The sequence below is a fragment of the Suncus etruscus genome, chromosome 9, assembly GCF_024139225.1.
Source record: "Suncus etruscus isolate mSunEtr1 chromosome 9, mSunEtr1.pri.cur, whole genome shotgun sequence".
NCBI classification, from domain to species: Eukaryota; Metazoa; Chordata; class Mammalia; order Eulipotyphla; family Soricidae; genus Suncus; species Suncus etruscus.
This window is the reverse complement of record NC_064856.1, coordinates 52,728,546-52,750,064: the sequence shown is the minus strand read 5'-3', so window position 1 is coordinate 52,750,064 and position 21,519 is coordinate 52,728,546. Positions and strand designations below refer to the sequence as shown.

Sequence of the window (21,519 nt, the reverse complement as noted above, 5' to 3'; positions counted from 1 at the left end):
GCATTGAGGATATAAAAGAGAGGTACAGATGCTGAAAATTATAAACAGCATTCTCTAAGTTTGCTTTTTTTGTTCGAGGACTGTTTCCTTACTGATTAATGGGTTCAAGTGACACACTATGGAGGGAAAATTCTTTTTTTTGGGGGGGGGGGCCACACCCGGCTGTGCTCAGGGGTTACTCCTGGCTATCTGCTCAGAAATAGCTCCTGGCAGGCACTGGGAACCATATGGGACGCCGGGATTTGAACCATCCATCTTAGGTCCTGAGTCAGCTGCTTGCAAGGTAAACACCACTGTGCCCCAGAGGGAAAATTCTTAATTTGGTTGATATTTCTGTGTTTTCTCCATTTCTAAATTTTGTTTTCCTTTGAATTTTCATTTTCTCACACAACCCTTCACCTCCCTTTTTCTCTCACAACTAGTTCAACACAAGATCTCTGTTGTGCTGATTAATAAAGACATTACCTTATGACTTCAGCAATGTCCTTGGAAAAGATGTGGGAGGAAGTCACGTGCCCTGTCTGTCTGGATCCGATGGTGGAGCCTGTGAGCATTGAATGTGGTCATGGATTTTGCAAGGAATGCATCTCTGAAGTGGAGGCAAAGGGACGTAGACTCTGTCCTGTGTGCCGGCAGCAGTTCATGCTCAGGAATGCTCGACCCAATAGACAAGTAGCCAATTTGATAGACAACCTTAGACAAATGAGTATGGATGACAAGAAGGTTGCACAAGAGGAGAGGTGTGAGGTGCATGGAAATAAACTTCACCTGTTTTGTCAAAATGATAGCAAGGTTCTTTGCTTGCTATGTTCTAAATCCAAAAAACACCTTGACCACCACATGGTTCTAATTGATGAAGCTGCTTTAGAATATCAGGTGAGTCTGAGAACAAAGTTATGAACTTATTATGGAAATGAAGAAGTCAAAGAAATAGCATAAAGATTAAACAAATGCCTTACATGCATCTGACCCGAGTTCTATCCCACATGGTCCTCTAAATATTGCTAGGTACAACCCTGGAGATTCCAAAATACAACTGTGTATGTATTGCCTAATTATCCTGAGGAAATCTTGGGTTCCCAGATAATTACCTGGGTTTTTTGCATAGGTGTTATTTACGTTTTGTTTTGGTGGCCTTAGCTTACTCCTGGCATTGAACCAAGGATTATTCCTGGTAAGTTTAGGAGACCACTTATGTTTAGCCAAGGTTGACCATAGGCAAAGTAAGCACCTTAACTTCTGTACTATCTTATTTCTTTATCCCCAGAGAACCACTTAGAAAACTGTATCGGGGAAAAAAAGACACTCATAGGGCCTCATTTTCTTTTTTGAGGATGAGGTTGAGTTATCTATAGATGTGAGGTATTAAGAAGAGTACATGTATCTCCAATATGCTATATCTAATTGAAAGTGAGAAAAAGCAAGTTATCACAGCTACCTCACTTCCCAGAGACTTGGAATATGCTAGAAAAAATGCTGCAAGAATTATATTTTCTTTTGTCCTCTAATTAGAGATTCCCTACCACCTTAATAGGGTGGCTTTATTTTATAAGAAGTATCAGGCTTCTCCCAAAGTATTCCCATATAACAGAATTAAATTCTAGTCCTCCATCCTTCGCTGTTCTTAAAATTAATATAATCTTCTCCCGGAGTCCCATATGGTCCCCCGTGCCTGCCAGGAGCTATTTCTGAGCAGACAGCCAGGAGTAACCCCTGAGCAATGCCGGGTATGGCCCAAAAACCAAACAAAAAAAAAATTAATATAATCTTTAACCACCTCATTACTATCACCACACCCCACTTCTTTTTTTTTTTTTTGGTGGTTTTTGGGCCACCCCGGCGTTGCTCAGGGGCTACTCCTGGCTGTCTGCTCAGAAATAGCTCCTGGCAGGCACGGGGGACCATATGGGACACCGGGATTCGAACCAATCACCTTTGGTCCTAGATCGGCTGCTTGCAAGGCAAACACCACTGTGCTATCTCTCTGGGCCCCACACAAGACTACCTAGTATTAACATACTCTTTCTCTGCAGGAGAAGCTCCAGGTGGCATTGGAGAAACTAAGAAGACAAAAGGAATTAGCTGAGAAGTTGGAAATGGATATTACAACAAAAAGAGCAGCCTGGAAGGCAAGAGTTCCAAGGAAGAAAATCATGGATTGGAAACTAGAAAACTGTTTCAAGAAACCCCTTTAATGGTTTCTGATAGGTTCTCTTTTTTTGCTGCTGTTTTGTTTTGGGGTCACACCCAATGGTGTTCAGGGGTTACTCCTAGCTCTGCACTTAGAAATAGTTTCTGGCAGGCTCGGGGAACCGTATTGGATGCCAGGGATCAAACCCGGATCTGTCCTGGGTTGGCAGTATGCAAGGCAGATGCCCTACTTCCATGCTATCACTTTGGCCCCTCTAACAGTTTGTCTAATAGGCCATAGCTACACATCTTAGAGATGTATGAAATTCGTATGTCTCATTCTCTGAAGATCAGCTGTTCTTTATTTCTCCTAACAGAGGGGAACAAAAAGGGTGTAATTCCGATTAGAAAGAGACCTAAAGAAAGATGCCAAGAGGAGCAAGTCCTACACTAAAATTTCTACACTTGAGCCCAGTTTTAGGAGATAATAGCACCAATGCCATTGTGTCTAGGACAGAGATGTCCCTGGAGAGACACACAACTGCAGGTCTATAAAGAAATGAAGAGATCTAAAGTTACAGACCTTAATATTTTTTATCAAGTTCTTGTGTTTTAATGTCCTCCAGTTCATGCTACCAAAAATAGAGGTAGAAAACCTGTTTAATTAGATGGTTGCTTGACCATGTCCAAGTCACTGTTGCAAAGTATAATGAGGAATTAGGTTTGGAGTGAAGGAGGTGGGACAGAACTACTCAAAGATTACTCATTAGCTCCCAAAATAAGATGATTTAGAGCAGAGTAAAAGAAAGCCAGACTCTGAAGTCAAGGAAGATCATGCTACATTATGTGGTGGCTTTCCAAATCCAAGCAGGAGAGGGCAAGCCAAATATATCCCAAAAGATTGTCTGTCTCCAGGACTTAAGAAGTGCGAACTTCTATCACTCTTTCTTTAACTTACATATGAAGAGAAGAGAACAAAAGCATGTGGTGATTGTGTTTTGAAGGAGGATCTGGTTACAGTGTGCCCCTCACCAATCCCACTCCACTCTTAGTCCCTGATGTCTCTCCTACCTACCTCCCTAGAAAAATTATGTCTGCAACACTGTGTCTCTGCCTTTCTTCCCAGGTGAAGTCAGAATGATACTTCTACAGGGAATAAAATATGTATTTGTACCATTCCCAAACCTGGCAGATTTTGATTTAAAAATCACTCTTTTCTTTCTATAGGAAGAGATGAAAACACACAAATTGAGGATTCATGCAGAATTTGTGCAACAGAAAAACTTCTTAGATGAAGAAGAATATAGACAACTTCAGAAGCTAGAGAAAGATGAGAGGGAACAACTGAGAATCCTGGGGGAGACCGAGACTGAACTGGCCCAACAGAGCCAGGCCCTACAAGAGCTGATAGCAGAGCTGGATCAGAGAAGTCGGGGTTCTCCCTTGGAATTGCTGCAGGTGAGACTTAGAGAATGATTCTCTGAGATTCAGGAGGAGCTACAAACAGTCAAAGCTCATTAGGGCTGTCATTAGAGCAAACAGAAACACTGGCTTGATTTTATGCTTGTTTTATTGAAGATTAAGTTCTAGCTTGTTTTACTTAAGAAAACTCTTTGGATGAATGGTTCAGGAGGTCCATTGGTGCTATAGATGAACTCCAGTTCTTGACCATGCAAAACATACTGTACCCTGAAACCCGAACTATCTTTCAATACCAAATTTCTCTATCTTTCAGATCTCATAAATTAAATGCATCTTATACTATTACATTCTCGAAAGATTGTTATATAATTACTTTGTTTAATCACTATGGTTTCAAAATTGTTCACTGCTGAAATTTGAGTCATGGAATGTACACTATCCTTCACTAGTACATGTTTTCTGCCACCAATGTTGCCAGTTTTCCTCCCCTCTCCCCTGCCTGCCTCTGAGGAAGGCATTTTACTTCTCTCTTTCCCTCTCTTTCTTTCTCTCTCTTCTCCTCTCTCTCTTGTTTTCTCTCTCCCCCCCTTCTCTCTTCTCATTTACTCTCTCCCCTCTCCCCTCTCTTTCTTCTCTCCTTTTTTGATACCACAGACCATGGTTTGCATTATTGCCAATGAAGGGGTACCATGCATATATCACTTGATCCCCTTTCAGCATGTATGAAATTATATTCCTAATTTTCAGAGATATCTCCATATTGCTTTCCATCTGGTAGTACTAGATGATAGTCTTATTTGGGGGAACACACTCAGTGATGCTCAGGGGTTACTCCTGGCTATGTGCTCAGAAATAGCTCCTAACTTGGGGGGGGGGGCAGATGGGATACCAGAGATTAAACCGCAGTCCATCCTGCATGCAAGGCAAACACCCTACCACTGCACTACCACTCCAGCCCTTAGATAATAGTATTACCATCAGTGAATGGGAATTTCTTTCTCACCAAGAAAAGTATTGGGTCTTAAAATAAAATGCTCAACAACTAGATGAATAATGGATATGACATTATGTATATATTATAGTAAATTTGAACATATAAATTGTACTTATATATAGTTATATATATATATACATAGTGGAATACTATGTAAGAAAAAAATTAAATTATGCAATTTGTTGCAACTTGAATGGAAACAGTCTATCACGTTAAGTGAAATAAAGTCAGAGAATAAAACAAATATCAAATACTATTGCTCATCTGTGGAATATAAGGTAATTATAGATATATAGGAATATAAAAAATATAGGGTAAAAATATATAGAGAGAAACAGGCTGGAGCAATAGCACACTGTAGGGCATTTGTTTTGTAGGTGGCCAACCCAAGTTCTATCCCCAACAAACGTAATGGTCCTCCAAATCTGCCAGGAGTAATATCTGATGCAGAGCAAGGAATAACCTCTGACCACTGCCTGTTGTGGCCCAACCCTTGCCCAAAAAAAAGAGAAATAGTATAGAAGAATGATGTACCTTTGGCCTTGAATTATAAAATTGATCAGTAAACAATAGAGAAAGGAGTAGAATGAAGACCAGAGGTGCCATAAAGAACAGTGATAAAGGGTTATTGAAGGTGGTGTATGCAATAATAGATACATAAATAGTATAAATTTGAACACAATTGCAACATCTAAACTACAATTAAAAATTTAATGGTGATGTTTTGGACCTCGACTCAAAAGGATTGATCAGAGCAGTGTCCTATTGTATATCATCAACAAATCAAAAATCTCCATTGTAAGCATGTGATTTCAAACTCACTCTTTGTCTCTTTCCTCCTCAGGATGTGAAAATTATTCTACAAAGGTAAGGAGAGTTTTATATATCAAAGAACACAATACATACATACTTATGAAAAAAGTTATGACACTTATAAGAAATAAAAGCATTAAGCTGTCCCTATATTCCTCCATAATCTAGAAAATTCACTCCTACATACACAATTTTTCTTTTCTTCTTACTTTATTTAAACAATATGTATACAAACTTATTCATAATACAGTTAGTTTTGTTCTTAGTTTTTTACAATAACAAAGTTGTTCGTGATTAAGTTTCAGTCATACTGTGTATAACACCCTTCACAAATGCACATTTTCTACCACCAATGGCCCAAGTTTTCTCCCAGCTTCCCCCCTGCTTGCCTCTAGCTAGGGCAGATATTTAGATATTTTACTTCTCTCTCTCTCTCTCTCTCTCTCTCTCTCTCTCTCTCTCTCTCTCTCTCTCTCTCTCTCTTTCTCCCCCCCCATGTCTCTTTTTATTTCAGTTTTAGACACTGTGGTTACAATATTCTTACTCCATTTTCTCATCTCAGGCTAATTAATGGTCATCTTAGTTGGTGAGTTGACCACAGTAATTGACTGTAAAATCTTCACAAAGTAAATGCCTAATAGAGACTCTGGGAAGTTAGGAGTCTGCAGACATCTGGGACTCCTTTTAAAAACAATATCACTATCACTGCCTCCCAGAAAGAGCTGAGCAGGAATCCTTGAAGTTTCCAAGACAAGTGACTCAGCCAGATAAGATGCTTTACTTGTAAAATGAAACATTATGCTTAAGAGGTAATCTCAGGATTGGAGAGGAGAAAGATTCCTCTCTAGGAGGACAGGTGATGTTAATAGGAACACCTGGATAGAAATTCAATATTACTCACTCTCAGGGATCCTAACTCAAGAGCTCCTTGTAAAGTTACTCTTAAATAAATTATTAGAAGTTTTAGCACTAAAGTTTAAGGAGACTGGAAGAGAAAATGTGACTATTGTCCAACTGTTTCCCTCAGGAGTGAATCATGGAATCTGACAGAACTGAACATAACCACCCCAACCTTGAATAACAAGTACCATGTGCCAGGACTGAAGAAGATGCTAAGGACTTGTGGAGGTGAGGAAAGTGTGAGGAGTGTGTAACTAGCCTACAGGAGACCAGAAGGAGATGAGAAGTGTATAGCAATCCCAGGGATAAGAGAGAGATGCCAGGTTAAAGTAGGTGGTGCCAGACTGAAAGAAGGAAAGGCAAGGGTTGAAACTGTCTATGGGGCTATTCCTTTCCTCTCTGAGAGCTCTATGGCTTCTCATTCCATTCCCTTCTCACAAGTACAGTTGTTGACCCCTGTAGTGGAAGTCTCATGCCCAATTTCCAAGGGGATTGGGGAATGCGGTCTAGAAGCAGCAAAGCTTATGACAACAGAATCGATACCCAACCTATAACAAGCTAGACACAGAGGGGACCACTTATACTAGCAGCCCAGGGGGTAAGGGAGGGGGATATAGGATGCATACTGGGAACAGAGGTAGAGGGAGGACAATTTTGGTGGTGGGAATTCACCTGTTTCAATGAAAATATGTACCTAAAATATTAACGTGAAAGATGCAATCCACTTTGGTCAAAATAAAAATTATTATTATAATAAAAAAAGAAAACAATCCACACAAAGTTAGATTAATAAAACATATTCAAGAACTTCCACCATAAACTATCTGTCAACAGGCAAAGTTAACCGTAGGCAGACAGACTAGCTGTCGAATCAAAACTATACACAGTCTCTCTTACCCAAGATCTTTATTGGGAAGAGTTGGGCCATCCCATGGGTGGAGAATAGGTAGGGGTAGGGGATGAATACAGAGGTATTTCTAGTCTATGAAGGACAAGAACAAAGAAGAATTATCTGGTTACCCCAAAGACCCCCCCCACACACACACACACACACTCACAATTTCTCAATCTAACCATACCATCATTCTCTCTGCAGTACATATCACTCTGGATCCTCATACAGCCAATTCATCTCTCATAATTTCAAAGGATCAGAGACAAGTGAGGCTTGGAATTGTCCAGCAAAAAGTACCTGAAAATAAGGAGAGATTTGATAGTTATCCTATGGTTCTGGGTGCCCAGCACTTTGACTCTGGAAAGTTTTACTGGGAAGTAGATGTGACAGGAAAGGATGCCTGGGACCTGGGAGTGTGTAGAGATTCTGTGCAGAGGAAGGGGCCTTTTCTGCTCTGCCCCCAAAATGGCTTCTGGACTATTTGGTTATGGGGCAAACAGTATGAAGCTGGCACCTCCCCCCAAACTCCACTCCATCCTCAGGTGCCTCCAAAACAGGTTGGAATCTTCCTGGACTTTGAAGCCAAAACTGTCTCCTTCTACAACATCACTGACCATGGCTCCCTCATCTACACCTTCTCTGAATGTGATTTCAATGGATCTCTGCGGCCCTTCTTCAATACTGGTTTTAATGACAACGGAACCAATGCATTTCCTCTGACCCTCTGTCCATTGAAGATGGGATGCTAGGTTCCATTGACTCTCTAGATACAAAATTCAGCCTCTTTCATTACCCACTGAGTTAATGAACCTGTGTCATTTTACTGTGAATTCTGAACCACCTCTGTCTTTATAGAGGTGACAAGAAGGAGACCAACAAGGAGACATTGATGGGGTTGGATGAAGAGGATGCCTGAAAGTCTATTCCAAGCAACTTTTATCATGAACATTCCTGTCCTAACTTGCCTTGTGATTTCCTCCATAAAAAAATATTCAGTTTAGCCTAAAACAAAAACAGATGTCACAGGAAGAAGTGGCATTCCAAGCAATGATCAGTGGACTCTGGGCCCACCCTGGTAGTATTAGGTCTGGCTTTTTGGGGCCTAATTATTCTGTGCTTCAACCTGATGTGATGCTACTTGAATCTGAAGTTGCTGTGTTCCACCAAAACCACTCTGACAGTAATAAGGAACTGGAAGGATGAGTTCTCACGCCTATTTTTCATTATGTAGTAGATATCAGGATGGGATTTTAAATCTGTTAAAACCAAAAAAATCCAATATGGCATTCAAAGCTAACATAAAACTCATTTTTCTTGCACAAGTCTCCTCTTCTCATTATGTTATCATTGTAATAAATTCCAATACTTATCCGCCCATACTAACAGTTTAAAATTTCTATAACAAAACTGAAGGAGGGTGTTGCCAAGATATAATACAGTGAATAAGGCAGTTGTCTGGCACACAATCAACCAGGTTCAATCCCTATCATCTATGGTCCCCCAAACACTGCCAGTAATGATTCCTTAGCTCAGAACCAGGAGTAACCCTGAACATCACAAAGTGTGGAAAAAAAATAATAAATGCTCAGGGTCAGTAATACTACCAAAACTTTCAGTGTCCTTAAAAGGAGTAAAGTAACAAAATATTTGAGAATCTGCCAATAGTAGTTCTGTGTGGCAGATTAACTGAATTCTGAAGTGTACTAGAGTTAAATAGAACTAAGAGGCAATATAAAATCTCTGGGAGTCTAATAAGGAAAATGCTTAAATGTATCTTTCCAATTTGTTATTGACTCAGGTAGTCTAAAGAGCTACATTAGAATTAAATCTTCACAGCTAGGAGCCAGAGCAGTGGCCCAAGCCATAAGGCAGCTGCTTTGTACATGTTAGCCTAGGACGAAACACAGATACCCCGACATTCCATATGTTAGCCCAAGCCTGGAGTGATTTCTGAACGCATAGCCAGAAGTAACTCCTGAGTGTCACCAGGTGTGGCCCAGAAACCAAAAAAAAAAAGGAAAAGAAAAAACCTTCACAGGTATGTTATACTTTAGATTCAAAGGCTTACCAAACTGTCAAAAATAATTTCTGGCATCTTCTGGGGAGATAATTCAAAGGACAAAATGACAGACATGCTTTGTATGTGAGAGCTCCATATTGCAAAGTTCTCTGAACACTAGGAATGATCCTCCAAGTACCTGAAGTACCCAAAAGAAAACAAAAATTTTGACATGTCTTTCCCTAGGAATAAGAGAATAACTAGATAACAGTCTTTCTAAAGCTGTTCCTGGTCTTGATTTAATAGAAGTTCTTTAAATTGAGTGACAACTGCTGCTCTATTTTATTAAAAGAAGACAGAAAGCTTATGAGAAGAAAACATCTGTAACTGTACATTTTTATTACAATATAAAGTATTAAAAAAGCGACTGACATGAAAAGAAATAAGACAATTATATCAGTGATCAAGAGTAAAAACAAAAAAAACTATTCAATGAGCTAGTTACTGGAACGATCAGAGATTTGTAGAATTTGGTCAAAATAAAATACAATAAATGTACTTGAATTTATGGTATAATACTAGACTATTAAGATCTTGAAAACCTAATATTTTATATCTGAAATCCTAATTGCCTTAAAATAAGTGTTTATGTGTACGTATAAATAGTTTTTCAATGGATTTTGGGCCATTCTCCGGCAATGCTTAGGGATTACTCAAATCACTCTTGGCACTCTTGATGCTTTGGGGACCATATGATGATGAGAGGATCAAGCCCAGTTTGAGCACAGAACGGCAAGTGCCTTGCTCACTGTATTATCACTCTATCCCCTAGAATATTTTTTATTAGAAGAAAAATAGTTAACTGAAAGAGAAATTAACAAAAATAAATGAAAGTAGGGGGAAAATAAAAGAATAGCAAAAATTTGAGCATAGGGTATATGGTAGATATAAGTTATTAAAGTATAAATGTAAGATATATTCATATATACATGTAAGAATTATAGCCCTATCAGAGAGAAGGAAGAAATAAGAGCAGATAATATTCAAAGAATAATAACAGAGATTTTCCAAAAATTGTCCAAAAAGTAAACTTTGCATAATTAAGGTTAGAAAAAAAATTTTAAAAAAAAAAGGTTGCATGCAAAGCAACAACAGATGAAATATACATATTTGGAAAAGCTGAAGACAAAGAATGTTTTATAAACATCAGATATATCAAATACATTATATTCAAAGAGCAACAACAAACTTTTCTAGTCTTATTTTAACATAAAAGAAATTTAGAGAAAAATGCTCAAAAAGTTTTAGTGCAGAAAGGCTTTCTGTTAACTTGACATTTTATATACATGAAATTAGTCCTATAAAAGGAAAACATGTAATGTCATAATATAGTAGGGAAAAAGCACTTGCCTTGAATGTAGTTGACGTGAGCTCAATCCCAGCACCTGATATACTCCCCAGAGGTTACCAAGAATGTTCTCTGAATGCAAAGCCAAGAATAATCTCTGAGCACCATTAGAAATAACCCCAAAACAAATTTTAAAAAACACCAAAAAATGAGGCATATAAAAATATTTTAGAGATAATTGGTGTGATGCATTCTTTTATTTTTATAAATGAAAATACTAATGGTGTCGGAACATATTTATGGTTTTAAAAATGCCTATCAGAATAGAGAGATAACACTACTAGTTCTGAGTAGCACTACATCACTGGGCTTGAGCATAAAAAAATGTTTACAGCACACCTAGAAATGAAGGCTAGACCCTCAGAACACTACTTGTGTATCAAATTAAAGAAGAAAAAATAAACATCCGACAATTATACTTTATATAGACAATTCATACTAAATTCTAAAAATAACCTAGTCTATAATAATTCATATATGTTTACTATTCATAGGATTTTTATATAATGTGACAATATTAAAATATTTTTAAAATCACACCATACATAGCTAATAGAACTTCTCTCATCATACAGTGAGAATAATTCCACCACCAAATACAATACATGAGTAATTCCACCAAAAACATAAATAAATGTATATTTTTCCACTGCTTTCACATATGACAACATATAGATATAGGATGATAAATTAGGCAGGCATAACATTTGGATAATATTCCTGCACATGTCAATGTAGTTTTATTTAATATTGTCTTAGTATGCTCATGTGTTAGTATGAGCTCATGCGCATGTCTGTTGCATTTGGTCCTATATTAAATCTTTTCTTTCAAACAATTGACAATATAAATAAAAGTGTTATGAATATTAGCATTAGTAAACTTTTGCCTTTAGCATGTGTGCTTTTAGAGAGAAAATAAAATATATATACCTATGCTTGTTAATTAATGCAAAAATTATGTTAATGGTGACTATTGCAATAATATAATATTTATGAATTTTATAGTAATTTATCTAGAAATTAAGATTGAATGCACAGGGCTGAATGACTGGATCAAATTCCTAATAAAAGAATTAAACAAGTACAGTCTTTCAATACATAGACTACATCTGTACATTTAGTTCAATAGTTATCCAAGAAGATAACACTTATCTCCTGTTCACTGTATTCTAACCTGCTATCTAGAGGTAAATTCTGAGTGAAAAGCTACCTAACGCCTCAAAGACATATATCTAATGTCTTCTGAAAGGCTTGAAAGAAACATTCACCAACACATTGCTGACACAATTGCTGTAAGACAGTAGATTGTGGAGTCAAAGAAATTTGTCCACTGTATCATCCTACACTTGATAACCTTCTGACCTCAAGATGGTGAGAACTGTTGAGAAAACTCTAAGTTAGTTTTTATCTTATTAGTCATTTGTGCTTTGGAATTAACATGTGAACCAATTGTTCCCGGATCTGTTTAGTCTTAATCCCATAAATAATGGGATTTAGCATTGGTGGAATAAGAATATAGGTATTGCCTAGCACAACTTGGATACTTAGTGAGATGTGTTGCCCAAAACGCTGAGTGAGAATTGAGAAGATCCCTGGCCCATAAAAGAGAAAGATGACACAGACATGGGAGGCACAAGTACTGAGAGCTTTTGCTCGAGCTTCTCGAGATGGCATGCGGAAGATTGCACAGAGAATAAATATATAGGAAAGAAAAATTAGCACAATATCAAAGAACAAGGTTATTATTAGAACTATAAAGCCATACCAAATGTTTATTCTTATATCATTACAGGAAAGACGGGCCAAGGTAATGTCCTTGCAAGTGGTGTTTGGAATTATGTTATTTTTACAGAAAGTCAGTCTTTTCACAAGATAGATCACAGGCAAAACTGTACAATGACTTCTCAGAAAGATGATTGCACCAATTTTCCCAATCAGGGAATTTGTCAGAATCGTAGTGTATCTCAGTGGGTAGCAGATAGCAATGTAACGGTCAAAGGCCATCACCAACAAGATCCCAGACTCAGATATAAACATAGCAGACACAAAAACAATCTGAGTGAGGCAGCGATTGAGGGAGATCTCTCCATCATTGAACCAGAAAATGGCCAGCGCCTGAGGTACAATGCATGTGGAGAGGATAACATCAGCTCCAGAGAGCATACAAAGGAAGAGGTACATGGGCTCCTGAAGACTTCTCCTTGTGACAATTACGAAGATGATAAGGCTGTTTCCCAGCACAGAGATGACATAGGAAATGAAGAAGGGGATGGAAATCCATATGTGCATGTCTTGAAGCCCAGGGATGCCCAGCAGGCGGAAGACTGTATGGCTAACAGCAGTGTGATTTAGAGTAGTCATTGTTGGAGAAATCTTTCAAAATCTCACTTCCTTCTCAGAATAGGAAATGAAATTCAGATTAATTTCAAAGGTTTTTCTTGCTGTCATGAGGTGTTTTGGGTACCTTCTTTATCCAAGTCTTTTCTGAAGATAAGAGGAGTTTTGAAGCATATAAAGTTGAATAAGATAAAATAGACCCTTAAAAATCAAAGAAAAAGTTAAACATAGAATTTTCAACACCATTAAACTCTGAAAAAAAAAATAGACCCTTAAATAAATAAAGAAGTTAATTATAAGCATTTAATCCTCTAACACAATAAAAGAGTAGCTAGATCTGTATCCATGTTCAATTTAAGAACAAGTTCTGATTTTTAGCTTAGAACGTAGTTTGGAATCAATAAATTAGAGAAGGACTGAATTGAGAAAAGGACAAGGTCACTTGAGAATTCAAGGAAAATGTTGGACATGGAAAGGCAAAGTGAGTTTAAATTTACTGTAAGCTCTCTGTGATAATAACACTTTAAATTTGAGTATTTGTGGGAAAGATGCATTCCAAGCAGATTCTCTAGGAGTTTAATTAACAGTATTTTATTTAATCTATGAACAAATGTTCAGCTATGAGAAGTTAAGAAATTGTAATGCGGGGCCGGAGAGATAGCATTGAGGTAAGACGTTTGCCTATGATGCAGAAGGTCATCGGTTCGAATTCCGGCGTCCGATATGGTCCCCCGTGCCTGCCAGAGCGATTTCTGAGCATGGAGCCAGGAATAGCCCCTGAGCGCTGCCGGGTGTGACCCAAAAACCACAAAAAAAAAAAAAAAAAAAGAAATTGTAATGCATTTTAAATCGTTAACATTGGTAGGCAATTGGTAGAAAATATTTGGAGAGAGAAAGGCCATAAAAGATAAAGATAGGGCCGGGCGGTGGCGCTAAATGTAAGGTGCCTGCCTGGCCTGCGCTATCCTCGGACGAACCGCGGTTAGATCCCCCGGCGTCCCATATGGTCCCCCAAGCCAGGAGCGACTTCTGAGCGCATAGCCAGGAGTAACCCCTGAGCGTCACCGGGTGTGGCCCAAAAACCAAAAAAAAAAAAAAAAAAAAAAAAAAAGATAAAGATAAATAAAGTGTTTATTTTTTGCCAGAAAAATAGAAATTTCTGTGTGCATTAATTGCCTCCACAGTGACATAAGATTCCTCTGCTGTTTTGCTTTTGCTTTTGGTTTTGGGACCACAACCTGTAGCGCCCAGAGGTTCCTCCTAACTCAGGAATAACTCCTGGCAGGCTCCAGGGACCAAATGGGCTGCCAAGGATCAAACACAGGTCAGCCTTTTGCTGGGCAAGGGCCCTGCCTGTTGTGCATCACTCCAGATCAAAATTCTGTTTTATAAATGTCACTATTAGGAGCTAATATAAATGTTCATTGTGGTATCCCTGGAAAGCCTTGTTTACAATGCAGTAAAGTATTTTTATCTTCACTTTTGCAAAATATAACTTTGAGTTCCAAGAATTTGGTCATCGGGCTGGAGCAATAGTACAGTGGGTAAGGTGTTTGCCTTGCACACTGCCTACCTGGTTCAAATCCTGGCATCCTATATAATCCCCCAAACCTGCTAGAAGTAATTTCTGAGCTCAGAGGACCTGAGCTTCACTGGATGTGGCCCAAAGGAACAGCAACAACAAAAAAATCTTGTCACAGCTATAAGCAATATGAGAAGCCTGTTTTATGGGAATTTTTCTAAGATATTGTGACTACTGCTAGTAACCAAGAAGAGCAAATAATAAGGAGCCCTTTGAGACAGTCCATATGTGACATACTTTCTACCACAGAGGACCCACATGCTCCACTCTTTATATTAGAGAATGAATAATAGTTTGTTGAATATTATATCAGAACCCTATCAAAATTTATGTTCTCCTTTGCCCATGGTTCTTTAAGTAACAGTGATAACAAATTGCAATAAAGACCTAAGACACTTGTGAATTGTATATCCAGACCACTTGAAAGCTGAAAAGTTCATTAACAGTTCTGTTCTCCATATATTACTGAGGAGATGGCAGATAACAAAAGAGAGGACTAGTGGACACAAACTCCAAGTTTTAATTAAAAAAAATCAGTTTAGTATTTTTTAATTGCTGACTCTAAATAAGTACAAAAGTATTTAGTAGACAGTAGACACATTAGATTTTTTTTTTTTTTTGGTTTTTGGGCCACACCCGGTAACGCTCAGGGGTTACTCCTGGCTATGTGCTCAGAAGTTTCTCCTGGCTTGGGGGGACCATATGGGACGCCGGGGGATCGAACTGTGGTTCGTCCAAGGCTAGTGCAGGCAAGGCAGGCACCTTACCTCTTGCGCCACCGCCCGGCCCCTAGACACATTAGATTAAAAACACTATTTCTAGGGGCCATATAAATAACACTGGGCATAATAATAATAATAGGGCATTTGCCTTGCACGCAGCTGATCCAGGAAGGACAGTGGTTCGAATCTCGGCAGCAGCCTATATGGTCCCCCAAGCCTGTCAGGAGCAATTTCTGAGTATAGATCCAGGAGTAACCCCTGAGCACTGCTGGATGTAAACCAAAAACAAAACAAAAATAAATAAAAATAGAAATAAAAACCACTATTTCTAAGAGGAAAGTTTAGAACATATAATGTTTTAAGGCTGATCTTACCTGTTTCTGGGAGGAACTTAATTGACATTTCATCACCTTTCTCAGAGGAGGTCTTGTGCTCATCGTGAAAAGTCCAGGGGTCCAGACAGTGATAAAGTATATAAATCATCAACTTCCAAGATCTCTGCTCTTTTTCAGGGCTTGACTGGAGATGGAGTACCTCGTAAATCACAAAAATCATCTGTTATCTGTACTTAAGTTTGATTTCTGTTTTTTATAAATGTTACCAGAGTAATCTTAGCAGAGTAAGAAAATCTTAATCTTACCAGAGTAAGAAAATCCACTTTATTTTCCTGTAATATTCTTCTGAGTCAAGAGTTCCCAACTTATTTGACTTATCTTATCCTTTTTAGAAAAAAATAACTGAGCCCGGAGAGATAGCACAGCAGTGTTTGCCTTGCAAGCAGCCGATCCAGGACCAAAGGTGGTTGGTTCGAATCCCGGTGTCCCATATGGTCTCCCGTGCCTGCCAGGAGCTATTTCTGAGCAGACAGCCAGGAGTAACCCCTGAGCACTGCCGGGTGTGGCCCAAAAACCAAAAAAAGAAAAAAATAACTTTTTACTTTATTTTATTTTATTTTGCAAAATAGGAGGAAAAACTTAGCACTTCATTGGACAGATTACCTTCTGTAAGCAAATAAACTAGAGCTTCTTAATTGTACCAGGAACTATCATCATCACCCACCCCAGAATTATTCCAACTCTGCTGCAGTATCATTGCCCAAATTAGGAAAGAATACTCTAAGTCAGGTTTGAAATTGTCTAAAAAATAATGTCATGGGACAGGAACCAAGTAGAAGTTTATAAGGATGTGCCTTACAATGTCTTACAGTTAGCAACTGCCACCAGATCAGTCAAAGAACACATGACCACTATGAGACTATTTAGAGATAGGAAAGAAAGCCACCTACTGGAATGACATGGGGCAAGCCAAAATAAATATGAAAAGGCCAGTTAGGACTGAATGACAAGTTCTGTGTACACCATACTAATATTCATAGCAGGAAAGAAGAGAGGATGAAAGTGAAGTAACATAAATTATGAATTTACTGGAAAAAGAAGAGACTAAAGAAGATAGTCTGAAGATGAGAAGGGATATTAATCACTTTTAGAATTAAAAAATATTATTTTAATAGTCAGAGAAGAAATCCCGAGTTGCTTGTCTATTCTCAATCAATTCTACAAGTTCTCTAATGCCTCCAGAAGAATATTCTCACAGTCTTCATACATATATTTTCACCATCTAGAGAATATATTGCATCTTTTTAATGTATTTCTAATACAATTACATATTTATGGCTATTTTTCACCATCAGTCAACCATGTCAGCAATATAACTGTGATGATCTTCTCTCTGAATCTAATCATTAGAGCACCTATCACCAAAATGAGAGCATATCTATTTCCCTGGCAGTGTTTCCCCTGTTGATTTTAAACTTTCTGAGATCTAAAATTATTCTTTTCACTTTTTTATTTTTATTTCAGTAGAGAGTAACTTCTCAAAATGTTTAACAAAAGAAACAAATGATAATTCTTAGATGAGTGGTTTGCAGTATCAGAAACAGGCAGTGTAACCTTGATCTCTTATTGATTTGAACATTAGAGTAGTCAAGATCAGGGGCTAGAGAGAAACTGCTGCCAAACCTGATAGAACTGATCTCCAGGTCCAGATCAATGGAGCCTTCTCAGAATGGGGCAGGCAGAATCCTTGTCCTGGTGAAGGATTTAAAACTGCACCAACCCAAACCCACTTTTGCTCACATAAACAACCTAGAACCCTCAGTCAATCCAATCTTGAGAGAATCTGCCTCTGTGCTAAACCTGGTAGGTTTAGCGGCCACATATGCAGCCATGTAACATCTCTAAAGTTCACAGTACTGACAGTAATAGGAACACAGAAAATTAGATGGGCTAGATGTGTCAATGCCTTATAAGCTCAATATCAAAAACAACACAGAAGACTCAATAGCACGTAATTGCTCAACAAATTCTCAGAGGATAACTTTTGTAATATCATTATGAGATATATGTTGTAACAAGCAATATAAAGTAAATTATTTGTGTCTGCTAAGGGAGAGTAAGTTGGGGGAGATGGCTCAATAACTTGGAAAATTAGTGGAGGGAAGGTCACACAGTTGTGGAATTGGTGTTGGAATATTAAATACCTGAACTAGCTATAATATGAACAATTTTATAAATTATGTCTTTAAAAGTTTCAAAAATAAAAAATTAAATAAAATAACTTTTAGTTTAAGTATCAACTTATTATGAAAATAAAATTGTACTGATTTGTCTAATTTTTAAGCATTGAATTTATCTTGTTATATATTTGGTTTTGTTAAAGTTTCTTAGAAAATGTCAGGTGCTAATATAGAACCTTCTTTGGAAAGAATTTAGAAATGTTGGACACTGAGAGTGACAAAGGATCTTTGTGCCTCAGTTGTGCCACTTCCTCTATCTGTGAATAGTCACCATTCTCTGGGTATAATACCATTGTGGGTCAAGGGTATGCTAGTAACCCAGCTCACTAAACATATCCATATAAATAGTCTGATACATAGTTAGTGCATGTGACATTGTTAGTGCATGTGCTCCCACTATAATATGTTTTAACATATCAATATGAAGTCTATAAGGTATGGACATAAATGAACTGGTAGAAGTCTCCCTAGCACATAGCTACATTTATCTCTCTGACTCTATTGATTTACCATTAGACAGTAGTACCAATATTTCAATCATCCACTTTAAGTTCCGTAACACATAGGAATGACTGGGTCCCTCTTGCTTGAAATTTTATTCCTCAGTATTAGAAAAATATTTACCTGCTTTAAATGGAGTTCTCATGGGCTAGCCTGGGATGAGTCACACTTGAAATATTAGAGTAATAGATAAGAGAGCATGAGAGAACTGAGATTTTATGTGTTTGTCAGAAAACATCAGGGATGCTCTTACCCCTAGGGATTGCAGAGATTCATTATCTTCTTAATGCTAACTTCCTTATTCTGCTTATAAGGATCCAGTCATTATGGCTCTTCAATCCTTTTCCACTATTTCCATTGTACATGTACTTATTTCTAATTTAAAAAATTGTTAAAAAATATTTTTAAAATTATTAACAAATAATCCTGTTTCTATTTTAATAGCAATTAATAGAGGTAACTTGTCTTAACAAGAGAAATTTAGAATTCAACATACTACTTATATTTATAGCAATCAATAGAGATAACTTGTCTTTACTAGGGCAATTTAGAAATCAACATAATTATTTTAAGTACAAAACAAAAACATCCTTTCTCATGCAACACACATAAATTAATTCAAAAGGAATTAAATACCTATCTGTTTGACTTGACTCCAAAAATACATCTATAAAAAATTAGGCAAAATACTTAAAGATACTGATGTTAGTAGTAGCTTCAGTGGTTCAACTCTATTGGAAAGAAAAACAAAAGCAAAAATAATGAAATTACATAAAAACAATATTACATCTTGTGCTGTACAAGAAACTAAAAGACACCCTTATGATGGGAGAAAATACCATTACTCCATATATTTCATAAAAGGCTAATTTTCAAGATAAAGAAATCACAAATTAAATAAGATTCAAAATAGGAAGAATTTAACATACAATTCTCCAGAGAACACATACCAATAACTATAGGTATATAAAAAAATTGCTCCCATCATTCTTCATTACCAGGAAAATTTATATAGGACAAGAAGATATCACTACATACCTGTCTAATTTGTACGCACCAAAAAGAACAAAATAAGCAATGTTGGTGTGAATGTGGGGAGAAATAAACTCTCACTCACTACTGGATTAAAATAAATTCATTTGATTTTTTTAGAACAACATGGACAATTCCAAACTAAATAAAAATATTCAATATGGCCCAGCAATTTCACATATTGGCTCTACTCCACAAGTCCAAAACCAAGGATTACAAAAGTAACTTTAAAAAGCAGTCATATGCAAATAGTCAGAACCAAATATAGATTCAAAATTAAAGGCTGGAAGAAATCATCTAAGCAAACAACACCCTTAAAAAAGCTGAAGTGGCCATACTAATATCAGATGACACCAACTTTACACTCAGAAAAGTTGTAAGAGACAAAGATGAACATTTTGTACTAATAAAGGGATATGTACAGCAGGAAGAAATCACTCTCCTAAACATATATGCACCCAATGAGGGATAGCAAAATATTTAAATATGATTGTTGACAAATCTGAAAAAGGATATCAAGAAACAACACAATATAGGACACACCACCACCAGTAACCTGATACACATTCCTTCTCCAATGTACATAGACTACATGCCTGGCACATAAAACATACTTCCATAAAATCAAGAGATAAAAATTTGCAGGCTACCTTTGCTGACCACAAGGCTCTGAAATTAGATGTAGAACTACAAAGGGACACAGAAGAAAAACTTTAACAACTGGAAATAAAACAGCCTGCTACTGAACAACCAGTGGATCCGAGATAAAATCAAAGATGAGATCAAAACTTTCCTGTAAACAAATGACAATGAAGGTAAAAAGAAAGAAGGAAGGAAGGAAGGAAGGAAGAAAGAAAGAAAGAAAGAAGAAAGAAAGAAAGAAAGGAAAGAAAGAAAGAAAGAAAGAAAGAAAGAAAGAAAGAGAAAGAAGAAAGAAAGAAAGGAAGGAAAGAAAGAAAGAAAGAAAAGAAGAAGAAAGAGAGGAAGAGAAAGAAAGGGAGAGAAAGAGAGAAAGAGAGAAAGAAAGAGAGAAAGAAGAAAGAAAGAAAGAAAGAAAGAAAGAAAGAAAGAAAGAAAGAAAGAAAGAAAGGAAAGAAAGAAAGAAAGAAAGAAAGAAAGAAAGAAAGAAAGAAAGACAGAAAGACAGAAAGAAAGACAGACAGAAAGAAAGAAAGAAAGAAAGAAAGAAAGAAAGAGAAAGAAAAATCAGAATCTACGGGAAACAGCAAAAGCGGTCCTGAGAGAAAAATTTATAGCTTTGTAAGCACACGTCAGGAAGGAAGAAGAGGCATACCTGAATAGCTTAATGATGAAGCTTATAAAATTAGAAAATGATCAACAAAAGGAAACCAAAAATAGGGAGACAGAAGGAAATAACAAAGCTTACAGCAGAAATTAATGAAGTGGAAACCCAAAAAACATCTGAAAGTAGAAGTTGGTTTTTTGAAAAAAATAAACAAGTTTGATAGACCATTGGCAAAAACTCACAAAGAAAGAGAGAGTAAGAACTTGATAACCCATTTATAATGAATAGGGGGAGATGACTACCAATATTGCAGAGATCCAAAGGGTATCAGAGACTACTTTGAGAAACTCTATGCCACTAAACATAAGAACCTGGAAGAAATGGATAAATTATTGGACTCCTATAAACTTCCACGGTTGAGTAAGGAGGGTGTAGCATATCTAAACACCCTATCACTATTGAGAAAATTACAACGGTAATCAACTAGGTCTTCCAAAAAGAAAAGCCCAGGCCCGATGGATTCAATAATGAATTCTTTCAACCTTTCAAGAGAAACTATTTCTAATACTGGCCAGAATCTTTCATAAAATTGACACAAAATGGAAACACTCTCCAAATTAGCTTTTATGAAGCCAACATCACCTTGATACCAAAACCAGACCAGAGATGCTGCCAAAAAAGAAATTTCAGACCAATATCCGTGGTGAACACAGATGAAAAGATCCTCAACAAAATCCTGGCAAATAGGATCCAAAGCCTCATCAAGAAGATCATCCACTACGATCAAGTAGGTTTCATCCAGGAATGCAAGGATTGTTTAACATCTGTAAATATATCAACATAATACACAACATCAACAAGAAATATAGAAATCACGTGATTGTATTAATAGATGCAGAGAAAGCATTTAATAAGGTCCAACTCCCATTCTTGATCAAAACTCTCAGCAGATGGGAATGAAAG

The 21,519-nt window shown here is 37.2% G+C and overlaps 2 protein-coding genes across 3 annotated transcripts; one reads left to right on the top strand and one right to left on the bottom strand.

The window, feature by feature from the left end:
- Positions 1 to 427: 427 nt before the first annotated feature.
- On the top strand, positions 428 to 7,922 carry TRIM21 (tripartite motif containing 21). Of its 2 annotated transcripts, none has more exons than XM_049780291.1 (6): positions 428 to 876; positions 2,034 to 2,129; positions 3,358 to 3,588; positions 5,391 to 5,413; positions 6,387 to 6,487; positions 7,356 to 7,922. In XM_049780291.1, exons 1-6 carry the CDS (start codon positions 469 to 471, stop codon positions 7,901 to 7,903), a joined length of 1,407 nt encoding a protein of 468 aa, XP_049636248.1. In that variant the 5' UTR covers positions 428 to 468; the 3' UTR covers positions 7,904 to 7,922. The 2 variants fall into 2 exon arrangements, with proteins under 2 accessions (XP_049636248.1, XP_049636247.1); XM_049780290.1 differs by having other exon boundaries at positions 2,034 to 2,135; positions 3,364 to 3,588.
- Positions 7,923 to 11,977: 4,055 nt separating this feature from the next.
- LOC126018246 (olfactory receptor 52B4-like) lies at positions 11,978 to 12,922 on the bottom strand. The gene has a single exon (XM_049780390.1). It carries the CDS (start codon positions 12,920 to 12,922, stop codon positions 11,978 to 11,980), a length of 945 nt encoding a protein of 314 aa, XP_049636347.1.
- Between the last annotated feature and the right edge of the window lie 8,597 nt (positions 12,923 to 21,519).